Below are 26257 nucleotides of genomic sequence, written 5' to 3'. Positions count from 1 at the left end.
TATTGTGACTTCACAATTTGTATTGATGATGAAGAATACCCCGTCCATCAAGGAATTCTTGCAGCAAGAAGTGAATATTTCAATGCAATGTTCACTTCAAAGGTAACTTAAGATTTATTTGAAAGTTTCAAACTTAACCTCAACCTTCCACAGTTGAAGGAAGGTTTTGAAAAACGAGTTGAAATTAAAGAATCATCGAAACAATGTATTGAACGGATCCTGGGTTTCTTATACAGCGGGAAGATTGAATTATCAGTGGAAAATATTGAAGAAACAATTCGTTGTGCTGCCCTAATGCAAATACCGGGTGATATATAGTTTGTTAACATGTTTGTAGGTTGTACATGGCTGGGTTGAATGAATGTATTTGGGTGGATATGCTCAACCTTTTTTGGTTCTTGCCTCCCTTAAGAAACACCTAATAACCTAACCCTCTGCTCCATCAATAAAATAACCTAGATTTGTTTACCGTGTTTAATTTCAATCATCACTTTGCTGCAATCATCCTGCAAAACAAACCAGGTCATGGTTGGAGGGTGAGTGTCTAAGAGGTGGTTACGCACAAAAAATATTGGGGAACACTTTTAGAACAAATTCTTTTCATTAAATATTTTGATAGATTTGTTGCAAGTTGCTTCTGAATACGTGGACAGTATATTTAACGCTGGGAACTGCATTCTGGGTTGAATGAATGCATTTGTGTCTGTTGATATTTTTGAAAGAGTAAGAAACATGTTTCAGAAAAATCTTTTTAATGAAATGTTTCAATAGATTTGTTGCAAGTTGCTTCTGAATACGTGGACAGTATATTCAACGCTGGGAACTGCCTTCACTTTCGTGGGTTGGCCAAGTTGCTTTACATGGATGACTTGGTAAAGAAGGCTGATAAATATTTGCTGGATCACTTCAGAGATGTTTGTCGGGATGAAAGTTGGAATGAGTTGAGTGCGGAAGATGTAGAGATGTTTATTTCATCTGAAGATGTTGTGGTGGAGTCAGAGGAAGTTGTTTATGAGTGTATGGTTGGTTGGGTGAAGCATCATCTACAATCAAGGAAACAATATTTCCCAACTTTGTTTAAGCATCTAAGATTGACAAGTATGCCAAAAAAGTTTATGAAAGGTGTTATCAGCAAAGAGGTAAAAACTATGAAATTTATCTTTCATGTTATTTACTAAATAATTAAATTTCAGGAACTTGTTTATGAGTTTCATGATTGTTGTAAAGTTATTTCCAAACATCACTTTGATAGCATTGAATCAAAAACATATAACGCAAGATATGAAGATTTTCCGGGTAGGGATCTACTTTGATTATACATATTTATAAATTATGATATCTTTGATATTCCACAGATGTGAATATCAACTTTGTATCAGATGTCAGATGCGGGAAGTTTAATCTTCATGAAAATAAAGTTGAAGTGAAACAGGTGACAATATTCAAGTTGTAAAGGTTGTCAAATAATAACAGAATTTAAACAGCACGAAGAACACTACAAAACAACAATCACGGCATCTACTGTTTATGGGAATAAAGTTTATGTTTGTTCAAATAATCAAGTCAAGTCATATGATGGAAAAATATGGGAAAACGTTACAACATTACAAGGTGACATGCAATGCCAACATATGGTGGTTTGTGGAGCTGAGAATTATTATTCAGGTGATTCAAATGGGTGTTTTGTGTGTAATTATATTTAGTGAAAACTAATTTAAAATATTTATTTGGAAATCTTATCAATGTTACCAGGCATGCACAGGAATGTCCCCCAAAAAGGTACACCACATTTATTTGTGTTAAAATCATCAAAAACATATGCAAACGAAAAGCAAGTGACAACCAATCAGATTGCACTGTTTGATTTCCAATCAAAACAATGCTTCTCACAATGGGAAGTGAGACACAATAGCGTTGATTGTTTTCGAGAGGGGGCGGTTGTTTTCAGTGATGGCCGTGAGTGGTTTAATACACAGAACAATATAATAACATTTCTAAACAAACTTTTGTAGGCCGGATATTTATACTTGGAGGAAAACAATATGGTTGCGCAGCTCCGCAAGGTTGGTTACTCAGCATATTCTATTAATATTCTGTTTGTTGTTTTGGTGAATTTGGATATGCCAGTTTAAACTCGAACATGAACTTGTTAAAACTAAAATATTCCTTACCCCCAATCCATTAAACATTTCAAGTTTACAGATGATAATTACATTTTGTATGTTAGTGCAAACATTGTCCACATTTGGAAGAAGAAGTCAACCCAAGTCCAGATCTTTAGCAGGTTGTGTGGGTTATTTGTAATACAGCTGATAACTTTTTCAATGCCTATATATTGGCATATTAGGTGTAGCTTGTAGTCTTGTGGATATTTATGAAGAAGACAAGCAATCTTGGACACGAGGGAAAGACATGAAAGTTGCGAGAAGAAACTTTGCAGCTGTGAAACTTCATTCTAGAATATATTGTTTTGGTAATATTTGTTACAAGACAATATACCATTGTTACAAACAATTAAACCCAGGTGGTATTGGTTTAAACGACACTCGATTATCAAGCGGTGAATTCATGAACATTGTTGATGGAGTTTGGACGATGTTAACGAACAACATTCCCCTTCAACTTGGTGTTGCTTCCGCTTGTTGTGTTGGTGACCACATTGTTATGTATGGAAGGTGGGGTATTATGTTGCTCGACAGTGAGCATGAGGTGTATGGATACACCATGTGTGTCTGGTGTATAAGAAGACACCCATGTTATAACTCGACAGTGAGTATGAGGTGTATAAATACACCATGTGTGTCTGGTGTATAAGAAGACACCCATGTTATAACTCGTCAGTGAGCATGAGGTGTATGAATATTCCATGTGTGTCTGGTCTATAAGACACCCATGTTATATACCTATTAATATATCCTGTACATTCAGTTCATGCAGTGGAAAGATCTCTTCAATGAATTCTTACACTGAAGAATGGAAGATTTGGTCAGAGGATGAAGAAAATAAACTTCTACAAGGCAAAGGGATTCTGTTCACAAGTTGTTCATGAACTGAATATTTCTTCAATATTTGTATCTACTATTAATCAGTTATGTAAAACAGTTTATTTGGTCTTTCATTTTGCTTAGTTTTGTTAATGTCAAATTTGTTCAACACTTAATTAAAACTAGTCTGTTGTACTGTACCTAATATTTTATTTGGATGTTATTACGGCATTGCGCATACAAATGGCATGTTTGTCTACTAAGTGTAGCGACCACCCCTTTTTCTTCAAATGAAATGTAAATATGCTTTTAAATGTAATCGTGTCTTAACAACTGTCATTTGTTTTCTAATATTTCTTACTCTTCGCTACTGTAATCGAAGAAACAAATAAAGCTATTATTATCATTACACCAATGCTACTACGCATGCGCAGAAGGTAATTGTGCATTTACGTTACAGAAGGCAATAACTAATAGCAGTAAATATGACTGCAACTCGGACCGTATTCTATGCTAACAATAACTCTTGTTTAAATTAATTGTTCATAGATTTACGGGAGTTTAAAACATTAGGTGCTTGTTGATTAGATGTCGAAAGATATAACAACCGTTTCAACACGAGGAAGGTGTTTTTACGCAAAGAACAAAATATTGGTACCAAAAAAAACTAAAGCAAAAACTCCCCTAACGCCTGGAAACTAAAGCAAAAACTCCCCTAACGCCATTTCCTAACTTATTGCCTGGTATTTGTTATCTGATTGTAGCAAGGTAGAATTCGGCAGCAAAATAGTAAAGTAATGAAACACTTACCGAGCATTGGTGTTCCATTTTAACTTTATCTTCGGCATAAGTGAAGAACACTTCGGCACGTTACAGACTAGGCTGCTGGTGGAAAGTGTTAGAATTTGCTCAGGTTGGTAGGTAGGAGTTAGTATTTCGTTTAGCGATTAACAGATAACGTATAGGGGAAGAATTCTTCACTAGCACTTTGTATTCATATAACTGACTAAATAAACACCCAATCTTAACTTTAACTTAATATATCTGACTAAATAAACACACGAACTTAACTTTAACTTTGTATAACTGACTAAATAAACACCCAATCTTAACTTTAACCTAATATATCTGACTAAATAAACACACGAACTTAGCTTTATCATCTATTTATTTAATTCATTTCAAAATTTGTAAGAAATATTGAAGTTTCCAGAATGTAGAATTTTGTGCAAACAATTTGGATTGTGACGTCATATTACCCGGTTGGTTGGTTGTTTACTACATATAAATATACATTGTTGATATTGTTTGCATTTATAAACGTAACGAGTACAAAATATGTGTAATCAACGATCAAATGTTTTTATTATTTCACGGCCTAGTCTCTAGTAGGCCGTCAGGCCGTATCTATAGTAGGCCAGGACTGTAGATGAAGAGATATTATATAGGCAGCATACGAACTAACTAAGGTAAAATAAAACAGAACTCCTCAAACATACATATACCCAGTATAGTATATAAACAAATGTATAGAATACAACTTATTTATCATCGCATGGCCGGGCAACGACAGTCGTTCTAACACGGGTGTTCTGTTTTATACACCTTGTGCCCGCTTACAAGTTACCATGTATGTAACTTTGTGTGTGAATTTGTTTCTGTATGGCGAACAATTTGAGCAACCCATAAGATGCATATGCTTATGGCTAACCTTGTCGTTGGTATACAATATTAGTTCATTGCAAGTCACATATAGAACACATGGGAGGCTTCCCAATGCAACAGGTTGTGAGACTTAAACATCAACACCAACTCGGCGTCTTTTAATTCGTCACCGAAATCAGCGAAAACTTCGGCGATCTGTTTTAAAAATTCATCATGGTCAATGACGTCATCAAATACGTTATCGATGAACGCGTCAGGCACGCGGGTCACGTGAGGTGTGATCTCAAGCAGCATCATATCGTGAAGGATTTCCAGAACATTTTCTTTCCTCGCTTGAACCTCTAGGGGAGGAATAAAAAAGTATGTGACGTCATCATCACTACGATCTCTATGGTGATGCTTATGGACGGATAGGAAATATTCCAAATAAGTTTTCCCTGCAGGAGATCCGTAGTTGCGGAATACTCCGATGTTTTGCAGCGAAGTGAGAAACTCTGAATGCCCGAAACCACAAGTCGGGTTCTGTACAAATATGTTACCGGGAGATGGCGGTCGTGAGCTACCGTGTTGTTTCATTTCACCCAGCGTTTGTGGATTCGATTTCTGGATATTGACAAGAGAGTTAGATTTACCAGAGACCACCATACCACTAGCCACGGCAGTAACAGCAAACAGCGGGATTCCTATTTGTGGAAACACGGCAGAAACAACACTTAATACACCGAAAACGCTGGCAGCTTTGCCCATCATTGTTGCGTCACAACGGGCTATGTTATGAAACTTCTCGAATAACTCGCTCTCCTTGAATAACAGTTGGAAATTCTCCCTAAACATCTTATATACCGCCACCACGTGGTTTCGACAGTTATTTTTGAGCAGGTTGTATTTCTCCAACCTCATATCCAACAACCTGTCAATCACTTCATTCGCCAACATTTTGTGGGTAGCGGAACAATGCAATGACGTCACAATCATTGATATAAAGGCGTCGCGCTTGAAACTCGAACCTTCAACTGCATTCACAACGGCCAATGCTCCTGTGTTTATCGTCTTCCCCCTTTCTTCCTTAGACCGCATGAACCGATGTGCGATCTCATGTTCAAAGTAAATGACCGCAAAAGGTTCTTCAACTTTTCCCCACTGCCGCGAATCCCACGCATTTATCTCAACATTGGCTGGCGGGCCGAAGTCCAAGCTACAGCAAGGCTCGCCGTCAAGTAACAGAATAACTCCCGTGTGTTTAACACCGACTTTCTTTTGCGCCCATGACACTTCGAAAGACGAAACAGCTTTATCAACTTTTCTCTGTAAAACTTCCTTATCCATGTCCTTATCTGTTAATGAGTTCATATATTATAACTTATTTATCCTCAAGTAACAGAACAAAAACAGTCAATGTATCACTCACAAAGTTATGTAAATGGTGGCTGTAAGCAAGGTGTATGGAACAGAACACCCGTGTAATTACGACAGAAACGACTGTCGTTGCCCGCCATGCAAGAACAAATAAGTTATATTTATTCAATAATAGACGTAATATTATCAACATAACGCAACAACGCCCGATACTATCGAACACTGTACAGCTATTAAGCACACCACATTGTATGAATAGGAACTAAACACACTTTACAAATAGCTTTGATCGAAACCGTGGTTCACAACCAGGGGATTCCCCTCGGTATGCGCGAGAACTAGCTTGTGACGTATCACACTTACGTCACTCCTACTTATATAGAAACATACATAATTTATATTTATCGCTTTGGTTGGAATATATGGTTTGTATAAATGGACATAGCATAGTGTCTTTATGTTTCTTTAGACAACAAATTTTGCGGCGATTACTTCAACGCTGTGGTTCCGTATCGGCTGTCTAAATACAGAAATAAATCACTCAAATTACTTACAAAGTTGCATATTCTGGAATTCCGTTTGTATATTTTGTTACTCATGCTTCATTTTAAATTAAATAAACGCAAAAATGAATGCCTGGTTTTGTGTGACTTGATAAAGTAAAAAAATTTTTGGCAACACGTCAGTCATAGGGGGTTTTATGAATACGTCATACGAGTGACAGCATTTCCACTTTGTATGTAACATGTTGTATTAAATTGTATTTTAGTGGTGGTAAATTGAAGAAAAATGAAGTCCAGATTTAGTACTTTGGATATCTGTGCAGTTTTGACTGAAATCAATGAAAAGTAAGCCCACGTTTTTTTTTAACGTTTGTTTAGTTCAATTTGTTATGATTATTCTATAGTTATATACCAAGGCTGCTACCATTGTGGTTGTGGGCGTATGTATCATTGGGCAAGACTCTTAACAGTAATTGCTCCAACCCAGTGGTGACTAATGGGTTGTTTAACAATGTCGTTATACCGTCAAACAAGGATAAATAAGTTACATACGTGGTAACTGGTAAGGCGAGCACGAGGTGTATGAAACAGAACACCCGTGTTATAACGACTGTCGTTGCCCGTCATGCGAGGATAAATAGGTTACATACGTGGTAACTGGTAAGGCGAGCACGAGGTGTATGAAACAGAACACCCGTGTTATAACGACTGTCGTTGCCCGTCATGCGAGGATAAATAGGTTACATACGTGGTAACTGGTAAGGCGAGCACGAGGTGTATGAAACAGAACACCCGTGTTATAACGACTGTCGTTGCCCGTCATGCGAGGATAAATAGGTTACATACGTGGTAACTGGTAAGGCGAGCACGAGGTGTATGAAACAGAACACCCGTGTTATAACGACTGTCGTTGCCCGTCATGCGAGGATAAATAAGTTACATACGTGGTAACTCGGTAAAATGTAGACCACGATTGGCCCATTACCTTCGAAATGTAAAGATAAATAAAAACTTATGTTATTTCCCACAGGGTTGTTGGAATGAGGTTGGTTAACGTTTATGACATTGATCATAAAACATATTTGTTTAAACTTGCAAAGTAAGTTCATCTTTATCTGTCTTTCCATACTTCATTCTATGCATGGTTTAATTGTTGCTTGCACAGTTTGCAGAATATGACAGTTGTACTAATTACAATTTAATTTTTTAACTTTAAGTAATGTATGTATTTAGATTAGTAAAAGCTTTTCGCAATCTACTACCAGCAAGTTGTAACTCTGTCAAATAAATATATTTATTTTTAAATTATTTGTAATAAACCAATCACCAAAACCTTCCACCCCAGACCCGACCACAAAGCGATGCTATTGGTCGAATCAGGAATTCGAATTCATTTATCCGAATTTGATTGGCCCAAAAATCCGATGCCGTCAAACTTTTCTATGAAGGTAAATGTTGTTTCTATGTTGGTTGTTCGGAACATTGGATGTTCTTACTTACCACTAGGCAACGACAGTCGTTATAACACGGGTGTTCTGTTTCATACACCTCATGCCCGCATACAATAATAGTGTTGTAGTATTGGGATAAACCAAAGTATATTTTTTGCTTAGTTGCGGAAACACTTGAGGGGTCGCAGGTTGGTCTCAGCGTCACAACTTGGTATCGATAGAATCGTTGATCTTCAGTTTGGATCGGAAGATGCATCGTATCATGTGTTTGTGGAACTTTATGACAGGGTGGGTTCATGAGATAGTGCTGCTTTACATAGGTGTAAACATTTATAAAAGGGAGGCAGGGATAGTTGGTCACAGATCCTGTGTATAATATTTTCTGTATGTAAAAATATTAGGTCTCAGTATGAGCGTTTGTAAAAGTTTTTGACCGTTATTGTAAAATTTTTTTTTTTTTAAATTCCAGGGTTGGCCTGCCCAGCTTGCCACCACATGTTTGGGGCCTATGTAGGGATGCACATTACAGAATAATTAGGTATTCTAGAATCTAGGATATCCTAGAATACTTAATTTCGAATCTAGAGTTCCAAATCTACAATTTTGAATCTTTTTATATTTATGGAAAAAATAATTTTACCCACATAAGTCAGTTTATTGACTCTTTCATAGCAGCCTTGTTGGATCATGAGCTGTCGAAATTCTGTAATGTGCATCCCTACACCTATGATTCTCCACCCCTAATAAAAGTGGGTCACTTATAACTGTGGTTCCCAAAGCCTTTTTACCCCCATTGTAAAATTGAAACCATTTTTTATGCTCAAAAATGTATTTCTGAAACTTGGTTGTGTAAGCTCCACCATTACTTTGAATATTATGAACCACCAACATAATATAACAAACACATGTGTACATTAGTACATAACCTCATACATACCCAGGGAAACATTGCTTTGTCCGATTGCAACGACGTGATTTTGAATTTACTTCGTTTCCGTAAAGATCTTCATAAACCTGATGCTGAACAACAGGTGAGCAATGTTTGTAACTTCCGTTTATTCTTTAAAAAAATGAAAACTATTTTTAACAATTTTAAACAATTTTTTATTTTTAACAATTTTAAACAATTTTTTATTTTTAACAATTTTAAACAATTTTTTATTTTTAACAATTTTAAACAATTTTTTATTTTTAACAATTTTAAACAATTTTTTATTTTTAACAATTTTAAACAAAACAATTTGCCAGATTTTCTTTTTTTAATTTTAAAAATTGTTTTCTTACCAAAAGGAACTGTTTAATATAAGTTTTGTAGAAATCTAAGTTTTGTTTCTGTTGGTACCAACATGGTCTTTTATGACATACAAATTAATCTTGAATTTGCATTTATTGTAATTTTTTATTAATCACCAATCTGTTATATGGTCAACTATATTGCAGGAAAACAGCGATGTTAAAGTAGCGGTTCATGAACCTTACCCAAGGAACACAGCACGTCAAGTGGAACCATTTATTTCAATTGAAAAGTAAGTTTCAAAACTTTTTATTGTTGGTCACAAGCGTAGGCGCCAAACCTGGGGTGGCAGGGTGGGCAGGCCAACCCTGGGAATTTCTACACTGCAATAGTTACTAAACAGTTTAACCGTTAAGTTAGATTTGTTTCTGTTATTACTGTAAGGTAATTTTTGAAATTTCTACCATGGTTTCAACTTGAAACTGTTATTGCATTACCAACTGCCATTGGCAACAAACTTTATATTTTTTTCCAAAAGAGCAATTTCATTCATTACATTATACAGTAATTGATTAACACTTGGTTACAATAATAACCAGTGTATGCAGACAGTCATTTAATAATAAATAATCCATTCACACAGGTTAAAAGAAATTTTGCAATCTGCGAAAAATGGAAGTTTAGTGAAAAGAATTCTTAACCCCCATCTACGTAAGTTGTTATATTAGTATATATTGATATCTGTGTTTAGGTTACATCTGAAAATTTAACTAGTAACTTTTACAATCAAGTTTTTATGCAACAAGGCGCTATTTATACCAAGTTAACAATGAAGGCTACAGTAACTTATAATAAGATTAAATAAATACAAAATATAATATAAATGTTCCACATCCCGCTCAGCATATGGAGCAGCATGCATCGAACATGCGATAATAAATGCCGGGTTTTCCCCGGATGTGAAACTAGGAGGGGAATTCCAGTTTGAACGAGGTGAGTGACAATGACATCATAATATTAATTAATTTGCGTTTAAGATTTGATTATATCAAACAATTTATGTTTGATATTTTCTTGGCACATTATTAGTTGTAATGTTGACTGATTAATGCAGTGTTGAAAATTCATGGCCGGTCCACCCAGCCACCCCAGGTTTGACGACTATGCCCACACTTAATCATTCATATGATAACAGATTGTGAAAAGCTTCACGAATCACTAAAATCCTGTGAAGAAATGATGCAAACAGCCAAGTCATTGCAATGCAAGGTCCGTATGATATGTTTGTATGTTTATTGTTAGGTCTTGTTCTTGTACCACAAACAGCAAGCATGGGGTATTCTTACACACCAAGTACCATGCATTTGTTCATCAAAGGTTTGAATTATTCAATAAATAAATTAAGCCATTTGTCACAAACAAGTTGCAGAACCAATACAAGGATATGCAGAGTTCGAAAAATTTACAATTTATAATATATTTAATTAAAAGAAGTTACTTGTTTCAATATCTCATAATTGCTTCGATTTATAATTTTAAATACTTTTGCTTTCTTATGCAATATTATAGCAGTGGTAATGTATAAGCTTTATTAGTTGTGCTGACCACCAATCTACCAAGTTAACCCTTGCACGCCAACAACACCCTTGTCTTACTGGCTGTTCCTTGGGTTTATTTTCATTGAGTGGAATGTTCTCTAAAGTAGATAAATCAAAATTGCAATACGAGGGAATTTGCAAACATTTTATTTATAATAATAACTTTTATTTGTCTCTGCGATTACAGTAGCGAGGATTTAGGGATATTTTAAACGAAAAGACTGGATATAGCGACAAAACATTAGTTGTTAATTTTCCTTGCAGGGATACATCGTGCAAAAGATTGAAACGAAATCCGACGGCGAATTAAAAACTAACGTTGAGTTTCATCCGTTCGTGTTCAATCAACATAAACATAGAAATCTTCAAGAATTTGAATCCTTTAATAAAGTAGGTATTATGACATCATAGCTGACAGTTATGATATATTTGTTCAAACGTTCCATCCGCCATTTAGTAGGGTTTTTTATATAAAGCAAACAAAAAACAAAAAAAAAACAGAAAGAAGTGGCGAATAAAGTGTTCAGCAATCTTTAATAATTTTTATCTGTCCTCTGATAGTTGTACGGATGCCAATCATAGAAACAATATACATATATTAACCATAGAATAATAACCAGGCTGTAGACGAATTCTTTGGTTCGTTGGAATCGCAAAAGAACGACATGAAATCGTTACAGCGAGAACGCGCGGCCATGCGTAAATTGGAGAACGTTCGTAAAGATCACGAGTCGCGCTTGAGTGGTTTGCGATCAGAACAAGAATCGGACGAAATGAAAGCCGCGCTCATTGAAACCAACCTACATTTGGTAAATATTAGTTGAGTATTCTTTGATGTTGCAAAGTAGTTTCTTTTTAGGGGCAACTTATGTTAAAGCTTATGTTATTAATACTGTTGTCCACCCATGTTATATTTGCCCAATATTTATATTTTCTGTTATAGTATATTATGTTCGCTTCAACCTGTGGGAAACTAATTTACAACTGGTGGTTTTAGTTGTGTTTACTGAAAAAACACCTCATGATGAACCTATGGCTCTAACTCTATAGGCAACTATGTTCTAAATCCCCTAGTGTTGGGGTAATGAGCCAACTTTGGCCTAAATTTCTTAGTGTTGGGGTAATGAGCCAACTTTGGCCTAAATTTCTTAGTGTTAGCTTACATCCTAGCGCTAGGTGTTTGAACCTTACCTATATTTATATTCGATATTCGATAAAGTGTTATTAATGCTAATATAAATATGTTGTTACTTACCCCATGTTAGTAGTGGTATATTGTGACAACAGGTTGATCAATCAATTCTCGTCGTACGAAGCGCGATCGCAAACCAAGTCGATTGGGATGAGATTAAGTTGCTGGTGAAGGAAGCACAGGGGAGGGGGGATCCGGTGGCTTCTTGTATCAAAACATTGAAGCTGGAAACCAACTCAATGGTTATGGCTCTAAGGTGGGTGGGGTTTGGCTACAGTGTTGTGTTGTGGATATCCTTGGACAAGACAGTTAATGGCAATTGCTTCAACCCAGTGGTCACTAATGGGTTGTCTAGGTTGTCAGCCACACATAAAACAATCACCAACAAAGTTACATACGTGGTAGCTCGTAAGCAAGCACGCGATGTATGAAACGGAACACCTGTGTTATAACGACTGTCGATAACAGTTTTGCTTTTTATTTCATCCGACATTCCCCTCTCAAAGAATACCATACCCTTCAAATAATTTGGTGAGTTCTGATTGGTCCTCCAGGTCACATGATGATGATGATCAGAAACCAACGAAGATCGAAATCGATTTGTCGTTATCGGCGTACGCGAACGCTCGTAAATATTATGGTCGAAAACGAAACGCGGCGAAGAAAGAACAAAAGACGATTGATGCTTCAACAAAGGTGTGACATCATAATGGCTATTGTTGTAATTATGACATCACGATTGTAATTATGACATAACAATTGCAATTTCCACATCACGATCGTAAATATGACATTAAAATTGCAATTATGACATCACGATTGTAATTATGACATCACAATTGACGATTGTCATTATGACATCATAAATGTTCAAAGGCATTCAAATCTGCTGAAAAGAAAACGAAACAAACCTTGAAGGAAGCTGCAGCTGTGAGAAATATCCTCAAAGCAAGGAAGTAAGTTTGGCGTGAGTTCAACATTGTGTTAAAGCTGTGGTGAATGTATAATGGGGAAGGTTGTTGTTAACTTAATATAAGTTACTATTGTAACAAAATTGTAACAAAAACCTATTTATTCTCCCATGCCGGGGCAATAGCATTTATACCACTAGCGTTCTGTGTATTGTTATCTAAATGTAGTAAATTAGAGTTCACATTGTAATAATTGTATCTTAAACCGCCCTTAGTTATCAACTTCCTCACAACAGAGTTTATTGGTTCGAGAAGTTTCTTTGGTTTATTTCATCAGAAAATTACCTCGTTATTGGAGGGAGGGAAGCCCAACAGAATGAAGTTCTCGTCAAGAAATATTTAAACCAAGGTACAATAATTGTGGTGGTAATGTGGTGTATTGCCATTCGTGACAAAATCTTAGGTGTAGATTGATCAAATAAAAGCAATTTGGAGGACACTGTTATAATGCAGTTACAATCAGTGTCATTTTTAGAATGATTCCTAAATCACAAATGAGAAAAGATCTTAAATACTCCGTGAACACATACGAAATCATGTGAATATATATTATTGAAATTTACATGCTGTATTTCTGGATTAAAATATTATTATTTCATGGCATTAGGTATGAACGAATGTCACATGAAAACTTGAAAAGTTATACATGGGATATCGCTATCAAAAACTTTACTACAAAAGATTTCCTTTGGGCGACAATCCTTCATACGTATCAAACCCATACATAATGTATTATATATGTATTTTATGTACCATGGCTCATGGGTAATTAAGTATTATATATCATATGTTTCCACATTCATCTCACAGGGGATATTTACGTCCATGCTGATCTACACGGAGCTACAAGCTGTATCATCAAGAACCCGTCAGGTATTTTATTTATATGTTGTCTATGTGTGGACCTCTATGTTTCAATCTCAATACAAGAGTGCAATATGTTATGTATATCTACTACCTAGTAACTGGTATAAAAAATATTTGTTACTTCCATAAATATATGCATTACAGTATATGCTGAGCGATCTTCTTCCGGCTATTCTTTTTGTTTGTGTTTATAAAGGATCAAATTTAATCACCAAAAGATCTCTGCAGACTTATAGATATGCTTTCCTATATAAGTTGTTTTGAAGTAATTTGGCCAATTGTGACCTAAATCCTAGGGCCCATAGCGTGCCGTACTGCGGGACCTCACCCACATAGAATAGAATATAAGTTGTTTACACCAAACTACATAATAGTTGAAGTTCAATAACAGGAACATCCAAACAAACCCATCTTTCAAGCTTGTAGTTATATGTTTGCCTATGCAATGTAAACTACATGATAATACTGCATGTATGTTAACATAACATGACAATAACGGAGAAAATTAAACTCATTTGCTGCATTTTGCATAATCACCTAAACATCAAGGCAACCTATCATTCACATTCATAGACACATGCTTGCATATATAAGTTGTTAACATAAAATACCACTCGATAGCAGTATATGTTCAATAACCCGACATCCAGGCCAACCCATCCCCCCGAAGACACTGAACGAAGCGGGCACGATGGCCACATGCCACAGCGCTGCCTGGGACGCCAAAGTCGTCACAAGTGCGTGGTGGGTTCACCATGATCAAGTGTCCAAGACTGCCCCCAGTGGTGAATACCTCACAACAGGAAGCTTTCTTATAAGAGGTTGGCCGTTTATTTTTTCATCGTTGTTTTTCTTTTATTGCTGACACTACAAGGCATAATGTATTATTTGTAGCTATGCAGGTTGTGGTTTATTTCATATTCTGTTGTTGTTACTACCAGGAAAAGGGAAACTTTTGAAACATCTTTCATGGTTTTCTTATTTAATGTGATCCTAATGCTGGTCCTATCAGTCATAATATAATAATGGAGACAACTCTTTTGTTTATATTATTACATGTAATGTTTAAATTATTTCTTTTGCTGCAATATTATAATGCCTAAATAGCTCCATTGGTAAAATGTTAAGTTTATTTTAACACCGTTTAATCTGCTGTAACTTTTTTTGGTTTGTTGTACCTCGCTGGTGCCTTGTTGTATTGCAAGCGAAACATTCCGTTGAAGTTGAAGTTGTGGCTACAGCGGCATAATGTAACACTTGAAAGTTAAAATACTTCCTCTGGTTAATTTCAACTTATAAAGTACTTATATTTATAATAGGTAATCTGATATTGCAGAAAATGTAACAACAGGGGCAAAATATTTTGCCCGCCATCCTGCAAGGCTAAAATATAAAATATAAAAGCAATAATTTTTTTTATCAAATAAGTTATTTCTGATGATTCAAGCTTAACCTTCTCCCCCAGGAAAGAAGAATTATCTTCCACCCTCCTATCTTGTGTATGGGTTCGGGTTCCTATTTAAAGTAAGTAGTCATGTAATTGTGATGTCATCAGTGATGTCATCGTTGGTGTGTGATGTCATCAATGTTGTATGATGTCATAGTTATTTTAATACAGGTTGACGAGACTTGTGTTTGGAAACATAAAGGGGAACGCCGAGTTCGAACAAACGACGATGAAACGTCAACAGTTGCTGAAATTGGTGGGCAACACTGGTGTTGAAAACACTGCTGTTGGCAACACTGGTGTCGGCAACACTGGTGTCGGCAACACTGGTGTTGAAAGCTGTTGGCAACACTGGTGCTGTTTAACCTTACATTTTTTATGGTTCAGGAGAAGAAAATGTTTTATTGGATAACGATGATGAAGAAGTTGACAACGACGATCGGCAAGTTGACAACGACGATCGACAAGTTGACAACGACGATCGACAAGTTGACGGCGTCGATCATAAAGATGACGACGATGATCAGAAAGCTGAGTGCGACGATCGACAAGTTGACCCCGGGGATCGACAAGTTGACGGCGATGATCATAAAGATGACGACGATGATCAGAAAGTTGAGTGCGACGATCGACAAGTTGACGGCGACGATCAGCAAGTTGACGGCGACGATCGGCAAGTTGACGGCGACGATCGCAAAGATTCCAACGACGATCGGCAAGTTGACGGCAACGATCGACAAGTTGACGACGACGATCGACAAGTTGACGACGACGATCAACAAGTAGACGACGGTGATCGGAAAGTTGACGGCGTCGACCAGCAAGTTGACGGCGACGATCGCAAAGATTCCGACAGCGACTTTGCGTACCCGGACACGGTTGTGAAACTAAGTTATGACATCAACAACAAATATCAACTTGATTCAGTTCCACAAGTAAGCGTTTCGATTACAACATGTGTTCCCAATCTGTTTGCTACAAAACTCTCTCTATTTAAAAATAAATTATAAAATTGTAGCATTTGTTGCGTGTTATTGTAACGTATAAGTTTTTTTGTTTCTTGTGTGTTGCAAACAGATCCAGAAAAATCAATCTTGTAAGAACTCATGTTCGAGAATTAACTGATATTTTCCGCAGAAAAATGAAATGGATGATTTCGTTTACCTTGGAGATGATACCCCGGTTCCTGTTGTTCGTAGCAAAGTAATTGTTATGTCATAAGTTGGTTTATACTATTTTTATGGTTTGTATTCTTAGGCAACCAGCGATAGTAAGCAACGAATTTCAGCCAAACAAAGGAGAGAACAAAAGAAAAAAGGCAAAAAAGAAGAGAATCAACAAGTTGTTGAAAGTAAAAATCAACAGAAGGTAAATTTGTTGAAATTTTTGACCATCTTACCCCAAGTTTTAGTTTAAACTTGTGCCACAAGCCAATTATAAATGAAGTTAAAATGCTATATAACACATTCTATGATTTAGAGTTATAATAGACATCACATATATTGTATTAACTTGTCATAACATACAATAATCGCTGCCAGAAACTTTTTAATATTTTGAACTTTTGTTTCAAACCAGGAAGTTGGAAATCAACAAACAAGTAAACGAGGACAAAAGGTTTGTCCGATTTTATTTTTGTTGTTTTTTGTTGTTATTTATGTGGTTCTGCTTGTATTTTTATTTATCTTTCCTGTTATCAATGCTTTTGTATTAAATTTACTCATGAATCTTATGATCATTAGATTTCCTAGTTTTTGTTGCTTCTGTAGTCTGTTGTTTGTTTTTGTTTTATTTACTGTTGTTGTTTCATTCAAGTTCTTGTTCTATTTTCTTTCAATTGAGTTTTTGTTTAGAAAAAGTTGAAGAAAATTCGTGAGAAATATAAAGATCAGGATGAGGAAGAACGGCAGTTAAAGATGGAGCTGCTGCAGGTGGCTTGGGGGGGGTTTGAACCATGCACCTTGTGGTTGCAGGTGGCTTGGGTGGGGTTTGAACCATGTACCTTGTGTTTGCAGGTGGCTTGGTTCGCCACAGAATCATACATATGTTTCTTTGTTAGTTATGTCAGGCATACAAAACAATCACCCACAAAGTTACATTTGGGTAACTTGTCAAGAGGTGTATAAAACAGAACATCCGTGTTATAACAACTGGCGTGACTATGGCGCTGGGATATAATTAATTCAAACTCATATTCACGTTGCAGTCGGCCAAGTCCCCGAAGCCAAAGAAGGAGAAAAACAAAGTTGAAGTGAAACCAAAAAAGAAAGGTTTGTTTCGTTTAACATCAGGTTCAATGAATAATGTTGATTAACATTGGCAGCTCCAACTCCACAACCCGAGGCTCCACTTCATACAAACCAAGATATCAAAGGTAAAATGATGATTCTGTAAATATGAATAATAATGTAGATAGTGAATGTTGATTGGGTTAATTTTCATAACTTTATATAAACCATACACTAATACAGTTTCCTGTGATATAATGCATTATATGGGTGGATGATTCAGGCCAGAGGCCAGAGTTGGCCCATTACCCCAACATTGTATATGCACATTCTATTCTATATGAGTGAGGTCCTACAGTGAGGCACGCCATGGGACCTGAGATTTAGGCCAGAGTTGGTCCATTACCCCAACATTGTATATGCACATTCTATTCTATATGGGTGAGGTCCTACAGTGAGGCACGCCATAGGACCTGAGATTTAGGCCAGAGTTGGTCCATTACCCCAACATTGTATATGCACATTCTATTCTATATGGGTGAGGTCCTACAGTGAGGCACGCCATGGGACCTGAGATTTAGGCCAGAGTTGGTCCATTACCCCAACATTGTATATGCACATTCTATTCTATATGGGTGAGGTCCTACAGTGAGGCACGCCATGGGACCTGAGATTTAGGCCAGAGTTGGTCCATTACCCCAACATTGTCTATGCACATTCTATTCTATATGGGTGAGGTCCTACAGTGAGGCACGCCATGGGACCTGGGATCTAGGCCAGATGCCATGGGACCTGAGATTTAGGCCAGAGTTGGTCCATTACCCCAACATTGTATATGCACATTCTATTCTATATGGGTGAGGTCCTACAGTGAGGCACGCCATGGGACCTGAGATTTAGGCCAGAGTTGGTTCATTACCCCAACATTGTATATGCACATTCTATTCTATATGGGTGAGGTCCTACAGTGAGGCATGCCATGGGACCTGAGATTTAGGCCAGAGTTGGCCCATTACCCAATGATAGCCTTTAAAAATACATAACCTTATAAGCAATGTAAATAAACCTCTAAATTACTTAGCCCTGCTGATAGTTATGTATAATATATTACCCTGATGTAGCTGTTCAAAAATTTAGGAACTGTAACTATTATTCTGAACCTTTAATTTCGTTATAATTAATTTATTACATCATTGATTGTTTTATGACATCACTATTATACAGATGACATCACAAAGGAGGACGACCCTGGTTCGGATGAGGAGCGACACCAAGTGTTGAAAGCTGAACACCTGACGATGGATCCCGTTGATGACATCATCGATACTTTGACGGGTTGCCCGGCAGCTGATGACATCATAATGTTCGCAATACCCGTGTGTGCTCCGTACAACGCAATGTTGAATTACAAGTGAGTGTTGAATGAGAGTTATTTACCTTCAGATGGCAGGGTAACGACAGTCTTATAACACGAGCTTTCGGTTTCATACTCCCCGTGCCCGCTTACGAGTTACCACATATGTAACTTATTTACCCTCGCATGGCGGGTAATGACAGTCTTATATCTTAGGTGTTCTGTTTCATTAAACTCGTGCCCGCTTACTAGTTACCACGTATAACTTTGTGGGTTGTTAGTCTGTATGGCTGATAATTCAGACAACCCATAGGAGATCACTGAATGGTAACACATATATCCCACAATGGTGGCAGCACCGAGCCTTGAACCTGTAAACTTTGGGTAGAGGCAGATGTGCTAACCACTATATATATCTTATATCTATGTTGTGTATATATTGTAAGATATCTATGTTCAGATTCAAAGTTAAACTGACACCCGGTGGTGGAAAGAAGGGGAAAGGTTGGTGATGTCATAATGGTCATTGTTGGTTTGATTATGACATCATTATTGTTGATTGTTTCAGGGGCAAAGTTAGCGATGAATATGTTCCAGTTATCGCGGGATACAACACAGCATGAGAAGGATCATCTGCGTAGTGTTAAGGTAGTTTGTGTGTTTGTTTATACGTGTGGTTGGCCATATGGATGTTGTAGCAGCAATCATGTGTGTGTTACTGTAATTTGTGTAAGTTTTGATTTTTTGATTGTGTAAGTAAGTATTAGTATTGTAAAGTGGGAGAAGATGGGACAACTTTAGCACACAATATCCAAATATACTGATGGTGTTTTAAACAACTAACAACGGTCTATGGGAGTCGTGAGGATACGGTTTTATAAATCTTTGAATGTTCTTTGTTTGCTAAAAACAGGACAAGAAAATAAAATAAAAGGATGTCCTATCTTTCCCCCACCCTACTATATAGCTGTACACACATATATATATGTATGTATACTTGTACATGCGTTTAAATATAATTATTACCACCTATCCCTCGATCCTTAGGATCATGATCTATCCCGGAACATGCCGGGCAAAGTGAAAGTATCGGCACCAAACATACAAAAACAAAAGTTCAAGGGAAAGCGAAGATAATACGATGTCGGTATTCACATGTTTAATTAAACTTCAATATTCATGTTGCCAGTTTAAATTTCTATTGATGTAATTCCTTGGTGAATATATGCAGCTGTGAACACTGCAGTGGAAGAATAATTTGTTGAGTTGTGAGCGAATAAACGGTTCCAATGTGATGTCACAGTAGAGTAACTGATCAGGTTCAAGAATTTTAAGTTTTAAAACTGTTTAAATACTTTTAAACAATAGCTCAGGTTTTTCATCGTGCTTCAAAACATTAGAAACCATTCGATAATTAAACAGTGTTATAGCAGAAGGCTATTTTAATCAACGCGCTTATCAGTATTGTAAATCCCTGTGTCTCTTGCTGAGCGTTTAAAAAAAATATGGAACGCTTCACGATTTTGCGCTTCGTCAGGTTAAAAGTGAAACTGTCCTTGTTGTGACGATGTGGCTGTAAATGTAAACTATTTCCTCGGAAATAAATATGCCAGTGCTTGCACGAGATGTATGAAACAGAACACCAGTGTTATAACTTATAACGACTGTCGTTGCCCCGACACGCAAGGATAAAGTAAGTTGATTTATTCTTTTGCGACAGTCACAGAAAATGGAAACACGCGTAGTAAACCTAGGTCGTATCTCTTCTAACAACGCACATTTTTGACAAAATTACTAATTTCCAAAAAAAGTCCGAATTTGTTTTTGGATTTTTTGCCGTAAACAGACAGGAATATTAGGCGTATACAACTAATCTAAAACCTAAGTTTTATTTCCCAAGTTAGTGTATTTTAAAATTAATTCAAAATGGCGGACGACGACATTGAAACGAATCCTGTAGCTGTACCCGAAGAAGACGATAGTTTGGATTCTTTCTTCAAGAAAAAAGATAAAAAGGGAAAGAAGAAGAAAAAATCTAAGAAAGGTAAATAATTGGCGTACAAAATAATAAGGAAAATAATTATTTTTTTAATAATTTGTGCTTTTTTAAGTCGACTAAAATAATATTAGTGTGCACTATGTGTGTGTTGGATCTTTGAATGTAACTTACTTTATTCTCGCGTGATCAGAAAACGACAGTCGTTAAAACACGGGTGTTAATACACCTCTTCCCGGCTTGCGACCATGTGTGCTACTTTGTGGGTGATTGTTGTTGTATTGTCCTTATGACAGACTAGAAAATATTTGATAATGTGTAAGCGCAATACTTGAAAGCAATACATTGGTGTCAGGGGTTTCTAACAGAACATATAATCGTCATAAAACTTTTAAACTCATTTTAACTGGGTGACCATTGTACTACAATAACTATCTTTATGACGTCATAATAACAAATCTGATATTCGTAGTTGAATCCGAAGAAATAGGGGAGAAGTTGAAGAAAAAGGAACCAGAAAGTGAGAGTGAAGTAAAAGAAGTTACGGGAACGCAACCAGTGGTAAGATTTATACCAGGGGTGGAATTTACCGACTAAACTAGTCACCGCCTAAATCGACTAAAATTTAGTCGCCATATTTTGACCGACTAACCTCTGTAAAAGGTAATGAACAGAAATTTAGTCGACTGACCAAATAACCGCGACCAACGAGCTTTGGTCGGTAGCCGAGAATAGCAGCCCCTGGGGTTCATGCCTGCTTACTAATTCCTTAGTGGAAATAAAAGTTGATTATGATATAACATACCCCTGGGTGACCTTTTTTGTACAAATTAAGAAAAACAATCATTTCTTCACGCTGACCACGCATCTGGTGTTTAAACATCACATAAAAAAAATGTTTCAAAATGTACTTGGATTTTCCTGGGTATATGATGTGTCTATTATCATTAACCCTCAGCACATAGACATCATATTATGTTTTAGGAGCAGGAGGAATGGATCGACTTTGAAGATGAATCACAGCGAGATTACAGCGATCTTAAAATACAAAACTTACAAATTGTGTAAGTAAACTTGTTATTATATAATATCTACTTTGTAATGTACCAACCCTGGTCTAAACCTCCTGCATGACTTACAAAAGAAAATTTCTTAATTCCATTTATCAGTATATTATGTCCATGCATACATTATAAGTGCAAGCAACAATGATAAGTTAGATTTGTTTCACAGGATTGTGTCTATTTCCACCTTCCCTGCCATATAACTTATTCGCATGTAATATGGCTTTATATTATACGGGAATCTAATTTAAACCAAAGTAGATTTTAAACATAGTTATTCCACCCACAGTGAAACTGAGGAAACGGTCCCAGTTGACGTCCCAGAATATAACGAAGCAGGCGAGTTACTTCCTCCCAAACAAGAGGAAGGACCTTGGAATAAAAACCAACCATCGGCAATCGAAGTGATCCAAAAACCCGCTGAACCGGAACCTTCCAAAGAAGGTAAGATCTCTATGTTAATGATGAAATAAATTTTTACTGAGATTTAACGTTATTGCGCTCTGTAGAACATAGGGAACCTCATTGATTAATGTGGTGAATGCAATATATTTTGGCTCTGCTTGTTTGTATAGACACCTAACATCAGGGTAAAATCTGGAGTGACATTGTTATAGACACCTCAACATAACGCAAGATATTGAAAAAGTAAATAAGTAGTTATGATGTCATAATGTTGTTTGTTTCCACAGAAGCCCCAAAAGTTGGTGTTTACCGACCACCAAAAGCTAGGTGGGTTGTGTTTAATGTATTAATATGATAATGTTGATGCAGAACCAAAACCTTAATCACAAATGTTCACAAAAATTTTTATGACTTATAGTTGGTAAACTTACAAAGTTGGTTTTAAAAAGGTGTCATTATATTTTGTTTGTACTTTTATTAAACCTTGTTTTATTAAGCATTAATATTGATTATAATCTTGTTAGATTATCGAGTAGTGGTACCACCCCATTAAGACGATCACGCAAGCAACAAGCCCCAGAGATAAATAATGAAATGCAATTTCCTTCTCTAGCAGCGGCCGCGCAGGATAATGTGTAAGTTGTTTTTATTATTGCTGACAAAACGACATTCGTATAACACGGGTGTTCTGTTTTATACACCTCGTGCTTGCTTACAAGTTACCATGTATGTAACTTATTTATCCTCACATAGCAAGGCAACGACAGTCGTTATAACACAGGTGTTCTGTACATACACCTTGTGCCAGCTTACGAGCCACCATGTATGTAATTTTGTGGGTTCAAGACTCGTTGCTGCTACCATTGTGGACACAGGTGTCCTCCAGCAATCGCTTCAACCCATTGGTTACTAATGGGTTGTCCAAATTATCAGCCATACATTAAAACAAAAATTTGTAACAACACGAGGTGTATAAAACAGAACACCCGTGTTATAGCGACTGTCATTGCCCCGCTATGCGAGGATAAACAATTCCCGTTCATCAACGTTTGTGACATATTCACCCCCAGACCACACGAAGGATTTGAAGTCGTCAAAACAGGAGTGAAGTCGTCAACCCCATGGAGAGGGAGACACCAAACACAATCGGCCGATATCAAACTTGGAAACCAATTTTCTGCGTTAAACGCTGGTCACTAGTGGCACTATGGAGCTGTACTAAGACTTCATGTTTATAGGATTTCTATGCTTGCTTATTATCGTGTTTTATTCCAAAGTATGTTCAATTGTACAGTTGATCGCCGAACTGTGTCTTGGCATATACGTTGGTTTGTTCCCTTTGGTGTGGGCACGTCAAGATAATTGCGCGCTGTTTATTGTCCGGAAGCTTTGTTTATAACAATAGGTAATTATGACGTAGATGTCGGTGCGATTGTTATCGTGGATTTTCATTTTCTGTGAAATAAAGATGGCGGAACCTGCTTGCGTCAAAGTGGAATAAGGTGGGGTAAGATGGGACATGTTTAATCCATTGTTTCTTCCCGTTTAGTAGTAAACAACGATTGTTTTTTTTATATTCGTGTTGATGGTTAAAAACACAAATAGGAAATACGGGATATTATGCTGCATCTATCTTAATGCACACTAATATATATTTGCCCAAATAAGAACTACAATAGCTTTATTACATTACAACGAGAGAATACAAGGTTCGAAGCTATATGCTTTGTATCACGCTGTGGCTCATAGGTTAAAGTGCTCGCATCTAAACCAGAGAAGACGGGTTCGATGTTCGTCGCTGCTACCATAGATACCTTACAAAAGGTATCTATGCTGCTACCATTGTGGTCTTGTGCCTCTAAACCAGGGAAGACGGGTTCGATGCTCGTCGCTGCTACCTTTGTGGTCCTTGTGCTTGTGCATGACACTTAACAGCAATTGTTACAACCCAGTGGTCGCTAATGGGCTGTATAAAGTTTTTTGTGTTACAACTGTTGAAGTTAATACGATATGCAAAGTTAAATGAACAACAAACTATTCTTTGATCTTTATGTAAACTAAATAGCAACACTGCCTATTAATTTTGGCAACACTAAAGTTTGGCAGAATGACGGGATAAAAAATCTATTAGAGGTGAATTAACAATTTTGTTGTTAAGTTCTTGTAGGAATTAAAATATAAAATGTTATAAAATATTATTGTTATAAGCTCCAACAGGTTTAATAGGCCACGGTAATGCTTCGAATCAGTCGTTTTTCTCATTTGCTGGGCGGGATACGACGTTCTTCGGAGGTAACAACATTTAAACAAGCTCCATCGAAGTTTTCTGTGGTCGGTGGTAAATTTGTGCGCGTAGAATCAAAGGATAAACAAGACCAAGTCACCCACACAGGACAGGTATAGTTGAAACATAGGTGCTGGTGAAGAACCCTCCCCCGCCTTATTTGCCAACCGCTAACCATCAACTCCTAACCACCAACCTCTAACACTTTCCACCAGCCTATTCTTCTATGTACCGGAGGATTCTTTAGTAGTGCTGAAACAAATATATAGTACGGTGGGGTAAGATGGGATACCTTTGGCACAAAATATCGGATATTTCATAATTGTGTGTTTAACAATTAATCAATGCTCTTTTAAAGCAGTCCCTTTAATTAGTGCATGTCCGCTATGTCACACTAATTAAAGGGACCCCATTTAGTGGTGAGGATACAGCAATGTTATTCTAAAAATATCTTTTGTTTACTACTAAATTGTGCGATAAAATAAACATAAGATAAAAGCATGAATGTTTTTACTTCACCCTAATATACCGTATGTAAACAAGTGGTCTACATCACAAACTTGCATCCAACTAAAAGGGTTAGGGGTTCAAAGCTTGTTGTTGCCCGTTGTGGATGTATGTGTCTTCGGGCAAGACACTTGGCGGCATAATGAAACCCAGTTGTCAGTAATAGGTTGACCAAATTGACAGCCATACAGAAAACAATCACCCACAAAGCGAACATACGTGGTAACTTGTAAGTGGGCACAAGGTGTATGAAACAACACCCGTGTTATAACGACTGTGTTGTAACAACGTCAACTTTTCAGTTTTTCGAGCAAGATGATTGGAGAAGAAACCGATTCATCGACCGAAAAAAACTGGTGAGAATAATGTCATAATGTTTGTTGTGATGTCATAATGTTTATTGTGATGTCATAATGTTAATTGTGATGTCATAATGTTTATTGTGATGTCATAATGTTTATTGTGATGTGTGATAAAATAAATCTAGATAATTGTTGTAGCAGGGGTGTTGAGTTTCTTTGAAAAAAGGGGTATGAAAAATAAAAGGTTGAGGAACACTGACTGGGACAAAATGAAATGCAAACCATGTTTTCAATCCTATTTTAAAGATATAATATATATATATAATATATGTAAATTAATAAACTAAAATCCATGTTATTTTGTCTAATATTTTTCGTCTAAATTCCTTTCTTTAAATTTAACAATGACAACCTTTAGGTGAACCCTAACTGGGGGATTAACCTAGTTGCGGAAATCCCCCCTATTGAGGTCGAAGGTCGAATCGCTGTTTGTGATGGCCGGGAATCCCCGGATCACCCCACTGCTCTTGGCCACCCTCGTGTGTACATTAATCTCGTAAGGAATATATTGTTTCTATGTTTGCTGTATATGATTATGGTTTGATAAAAACAACACTTATAATTTTGGTTGTTTCTATCTACAAAGAAACATTATAATCAATTTTTATAGATTTTTTTTCTATAGTTTTTTACCGTTTTTTCATATCAAAACTCACATGGGTTGGGATTACAACCAATTTTTTTCTATATTTTTCTTTATTTTTTACCATTTTTTTATACCATTATTACTTTTTTTAACAAAAAGCTTAAAATAAAGACAATATTGTCATAAGCATAACGTTTCAATGA

General features: G+C 36.6%; 5 protein-coding genes and 1 long non-coding RNA gene across 12 annotated transcripts in view; 4 read left to right on the top strand and 2 right to left on the bottom strand.

The window, feature by feature from the left end:
* Positions 1-3176, top strand: part of LOC100179442 (kelch-like protein 2) — a 9730-nt gene extending 6554 nt beyond the window's left edge. For 2 of the 6 annotated variants that reach the window (XM_026838076.1, XM_026838075.1), the window contains exons 6-13: positions 1356-1432; positions 1485-1665; positions 1753-1956; positions 2013-2063; positions 2228-2284; positions 2348-2473; positions 2525-2675; positions 2929-3176. In XM_026838076.1, the coding sequence (XP_026693877.1) occupies positions 1356-1432; positions 1485-1665; positions 1753-1956; positions 2013-2063; positions 2228-2284; positions 2348-2473; positions 2525-2675; positions 2929-3049 (968 nt within the window). In that variant the 3' untranslated portion in view covers positions 3050-3176. Of the gene's footprint in view, positions 1-1355; positions 1433-1484; positions 1666-1752; positions 1957-2012; positions 2064-2227; positions 2285-2336; positions 2474-2524; positions 2676-2928 lie in introns of all 6 variants that reach the window. The other 4 variants (XM_026838077.1, XM_026838080.1, XM_026838079.1 and 1 more) reach the window with 4 other exon arrangements.
* Positions 3177-4602: 1426 nt separating this feature from the next.
* Positions 4603-6661, bottom strand: LOC113474941. The gene is made up of 2 exons (XM_026838082.1): positions 6058-6661; positions 4603-5983 (listed from the first exon to the last, which is right to left on the bottom strand). Exon 2 carries the CDS (start codon positions 5973-5975, stop codon positions 4731-4733), a length of 1245 nt encoding a protein of 414 aa, XP_026693883.1. The 5' UTR covers positions 5976-5983; positions 6058-6661; the 3' UTR covers positions 4603-4730.
* Positions 6662-6704: 43 nt separating this feature from the next.
* LOC100184133 (nuclear export mediator factor NEMF) lies at positions 6705-20145 on the top strand. Of its 2 annotated transcripts, none has more exons than XM_009859475.3 (30): positions 6705-6853; positions 7539-7607; positions 7854-7956; positions 8122-8247; positions 8901-8990; positions 9400-9485; positions 9837-9904; positions 10097-10186; positions 10389-10462; positions 11056-11181; positions 11412-11600; positions 12079-12239; positions 12538-12679; positions 12860-12939; positions 13191-13303; positions 13765-13827; positions 14472-14642; positions 15287-15345; positions 15440-15524; positions 15656-16203; positions 16406-16471; positions 16526-16636; positions 16847-16885; positions 17122-17199; positions 17475-17538; positions 17592-17642; positions 18721-18907; positions 19311-19354; positions 19419-19498; positions 19898-20145. In XM_009859475.3, the coding sequence occupies exons 1-30, from the start codon at positions 6795-6797 to the stop codon at positions 19985-19987; spliced, it is 3312 nt and encodes a 1103-aa protein (XP_009857777.1). In that variant the 5' UTR covers positions 6705-6794; the 3' UTR covers positions 19988-20145. The 2 variants fall into 2 exon arrangements, with proteins under 2 accessions (XP_009857777.1, XP_026693875.1); XM_026838074.1 differs by having other exon boundaries at positions 8901-8999.
* A 545-nt stretch (positions 20146-20690) lies between these two features.
* Positions 20691-23796, top strand: LOC100184892 (protein CDV3 homolog). The gene is made up of 7 exons (XM_002128769.5): positions 20691-20894; positions 21319-21407; positions 21831-21910; positions 22200-22354; positions 22603-22642; positions 22840-22950; positions 23386-23796. Exons 1-7 carry the CDS (start codon positions 20777-20779, stop codon positions 23513-23515), a joined length of 723 nt encoding a protein of 240 aa, XP_002128805.1. The 5' UTR covers positions 20691-20776; the 3' UTR covers positions 23516-23796.
* Positions 23692-24406, bottom strand: LOC113474943. Its single transcript, XR_003396659.1, has 2 exons — positions 24214-24406; positions 23692-24116 (listed from the first exon to the last, which is right to left on the bottom strand). It is a non-coding gene; the product is annotated as an uncharacterized LOC113474943 (long non-coding RNA).
* Positions 24407-24500: 94 nt separating this feature from the next.
* On the top strand, positions 24501-26054 carry LOC100186511 (NADH dehydrogenase [ubiquinone] iron-sulfur protein 6, mitochondrial-like). Its single transcript, XM_026838085.1, has 3 exons — positions 24501-24712; positions 25409-25462; positions 25827-26054. The coding sequence occupies exons 1-3, from the start codon at positions 24551-24553 to the stop codon at positions 26010-26012; spliced, it is 402 nt and encodes a 133-aa protein (XP_026693886.1). The 5' UTR covers positions 24501-24550; the 3' UTR covers positions 26013-26054.
* Positions 26055-26257: the final 203 nt, after the last annotated feature.

The sequence above is a fragment of the Ciona intestinalis genome, unplaced genomic scaffold, assembly GCF_000224145.3.
Source record: "Ciona intestinalis unplaced genomic scaffold, KH HT000052.1, whole genome shotgun sequence".
NCBI lineage: Eukaryota > Metazoa > Chordata > Ascidiacea > Phlebobranchia > Cionidae > Ciona > Ciona intestinalis.
This window is presented reverse-complemented; position numbering and strand designations above follow the sequence as displayed.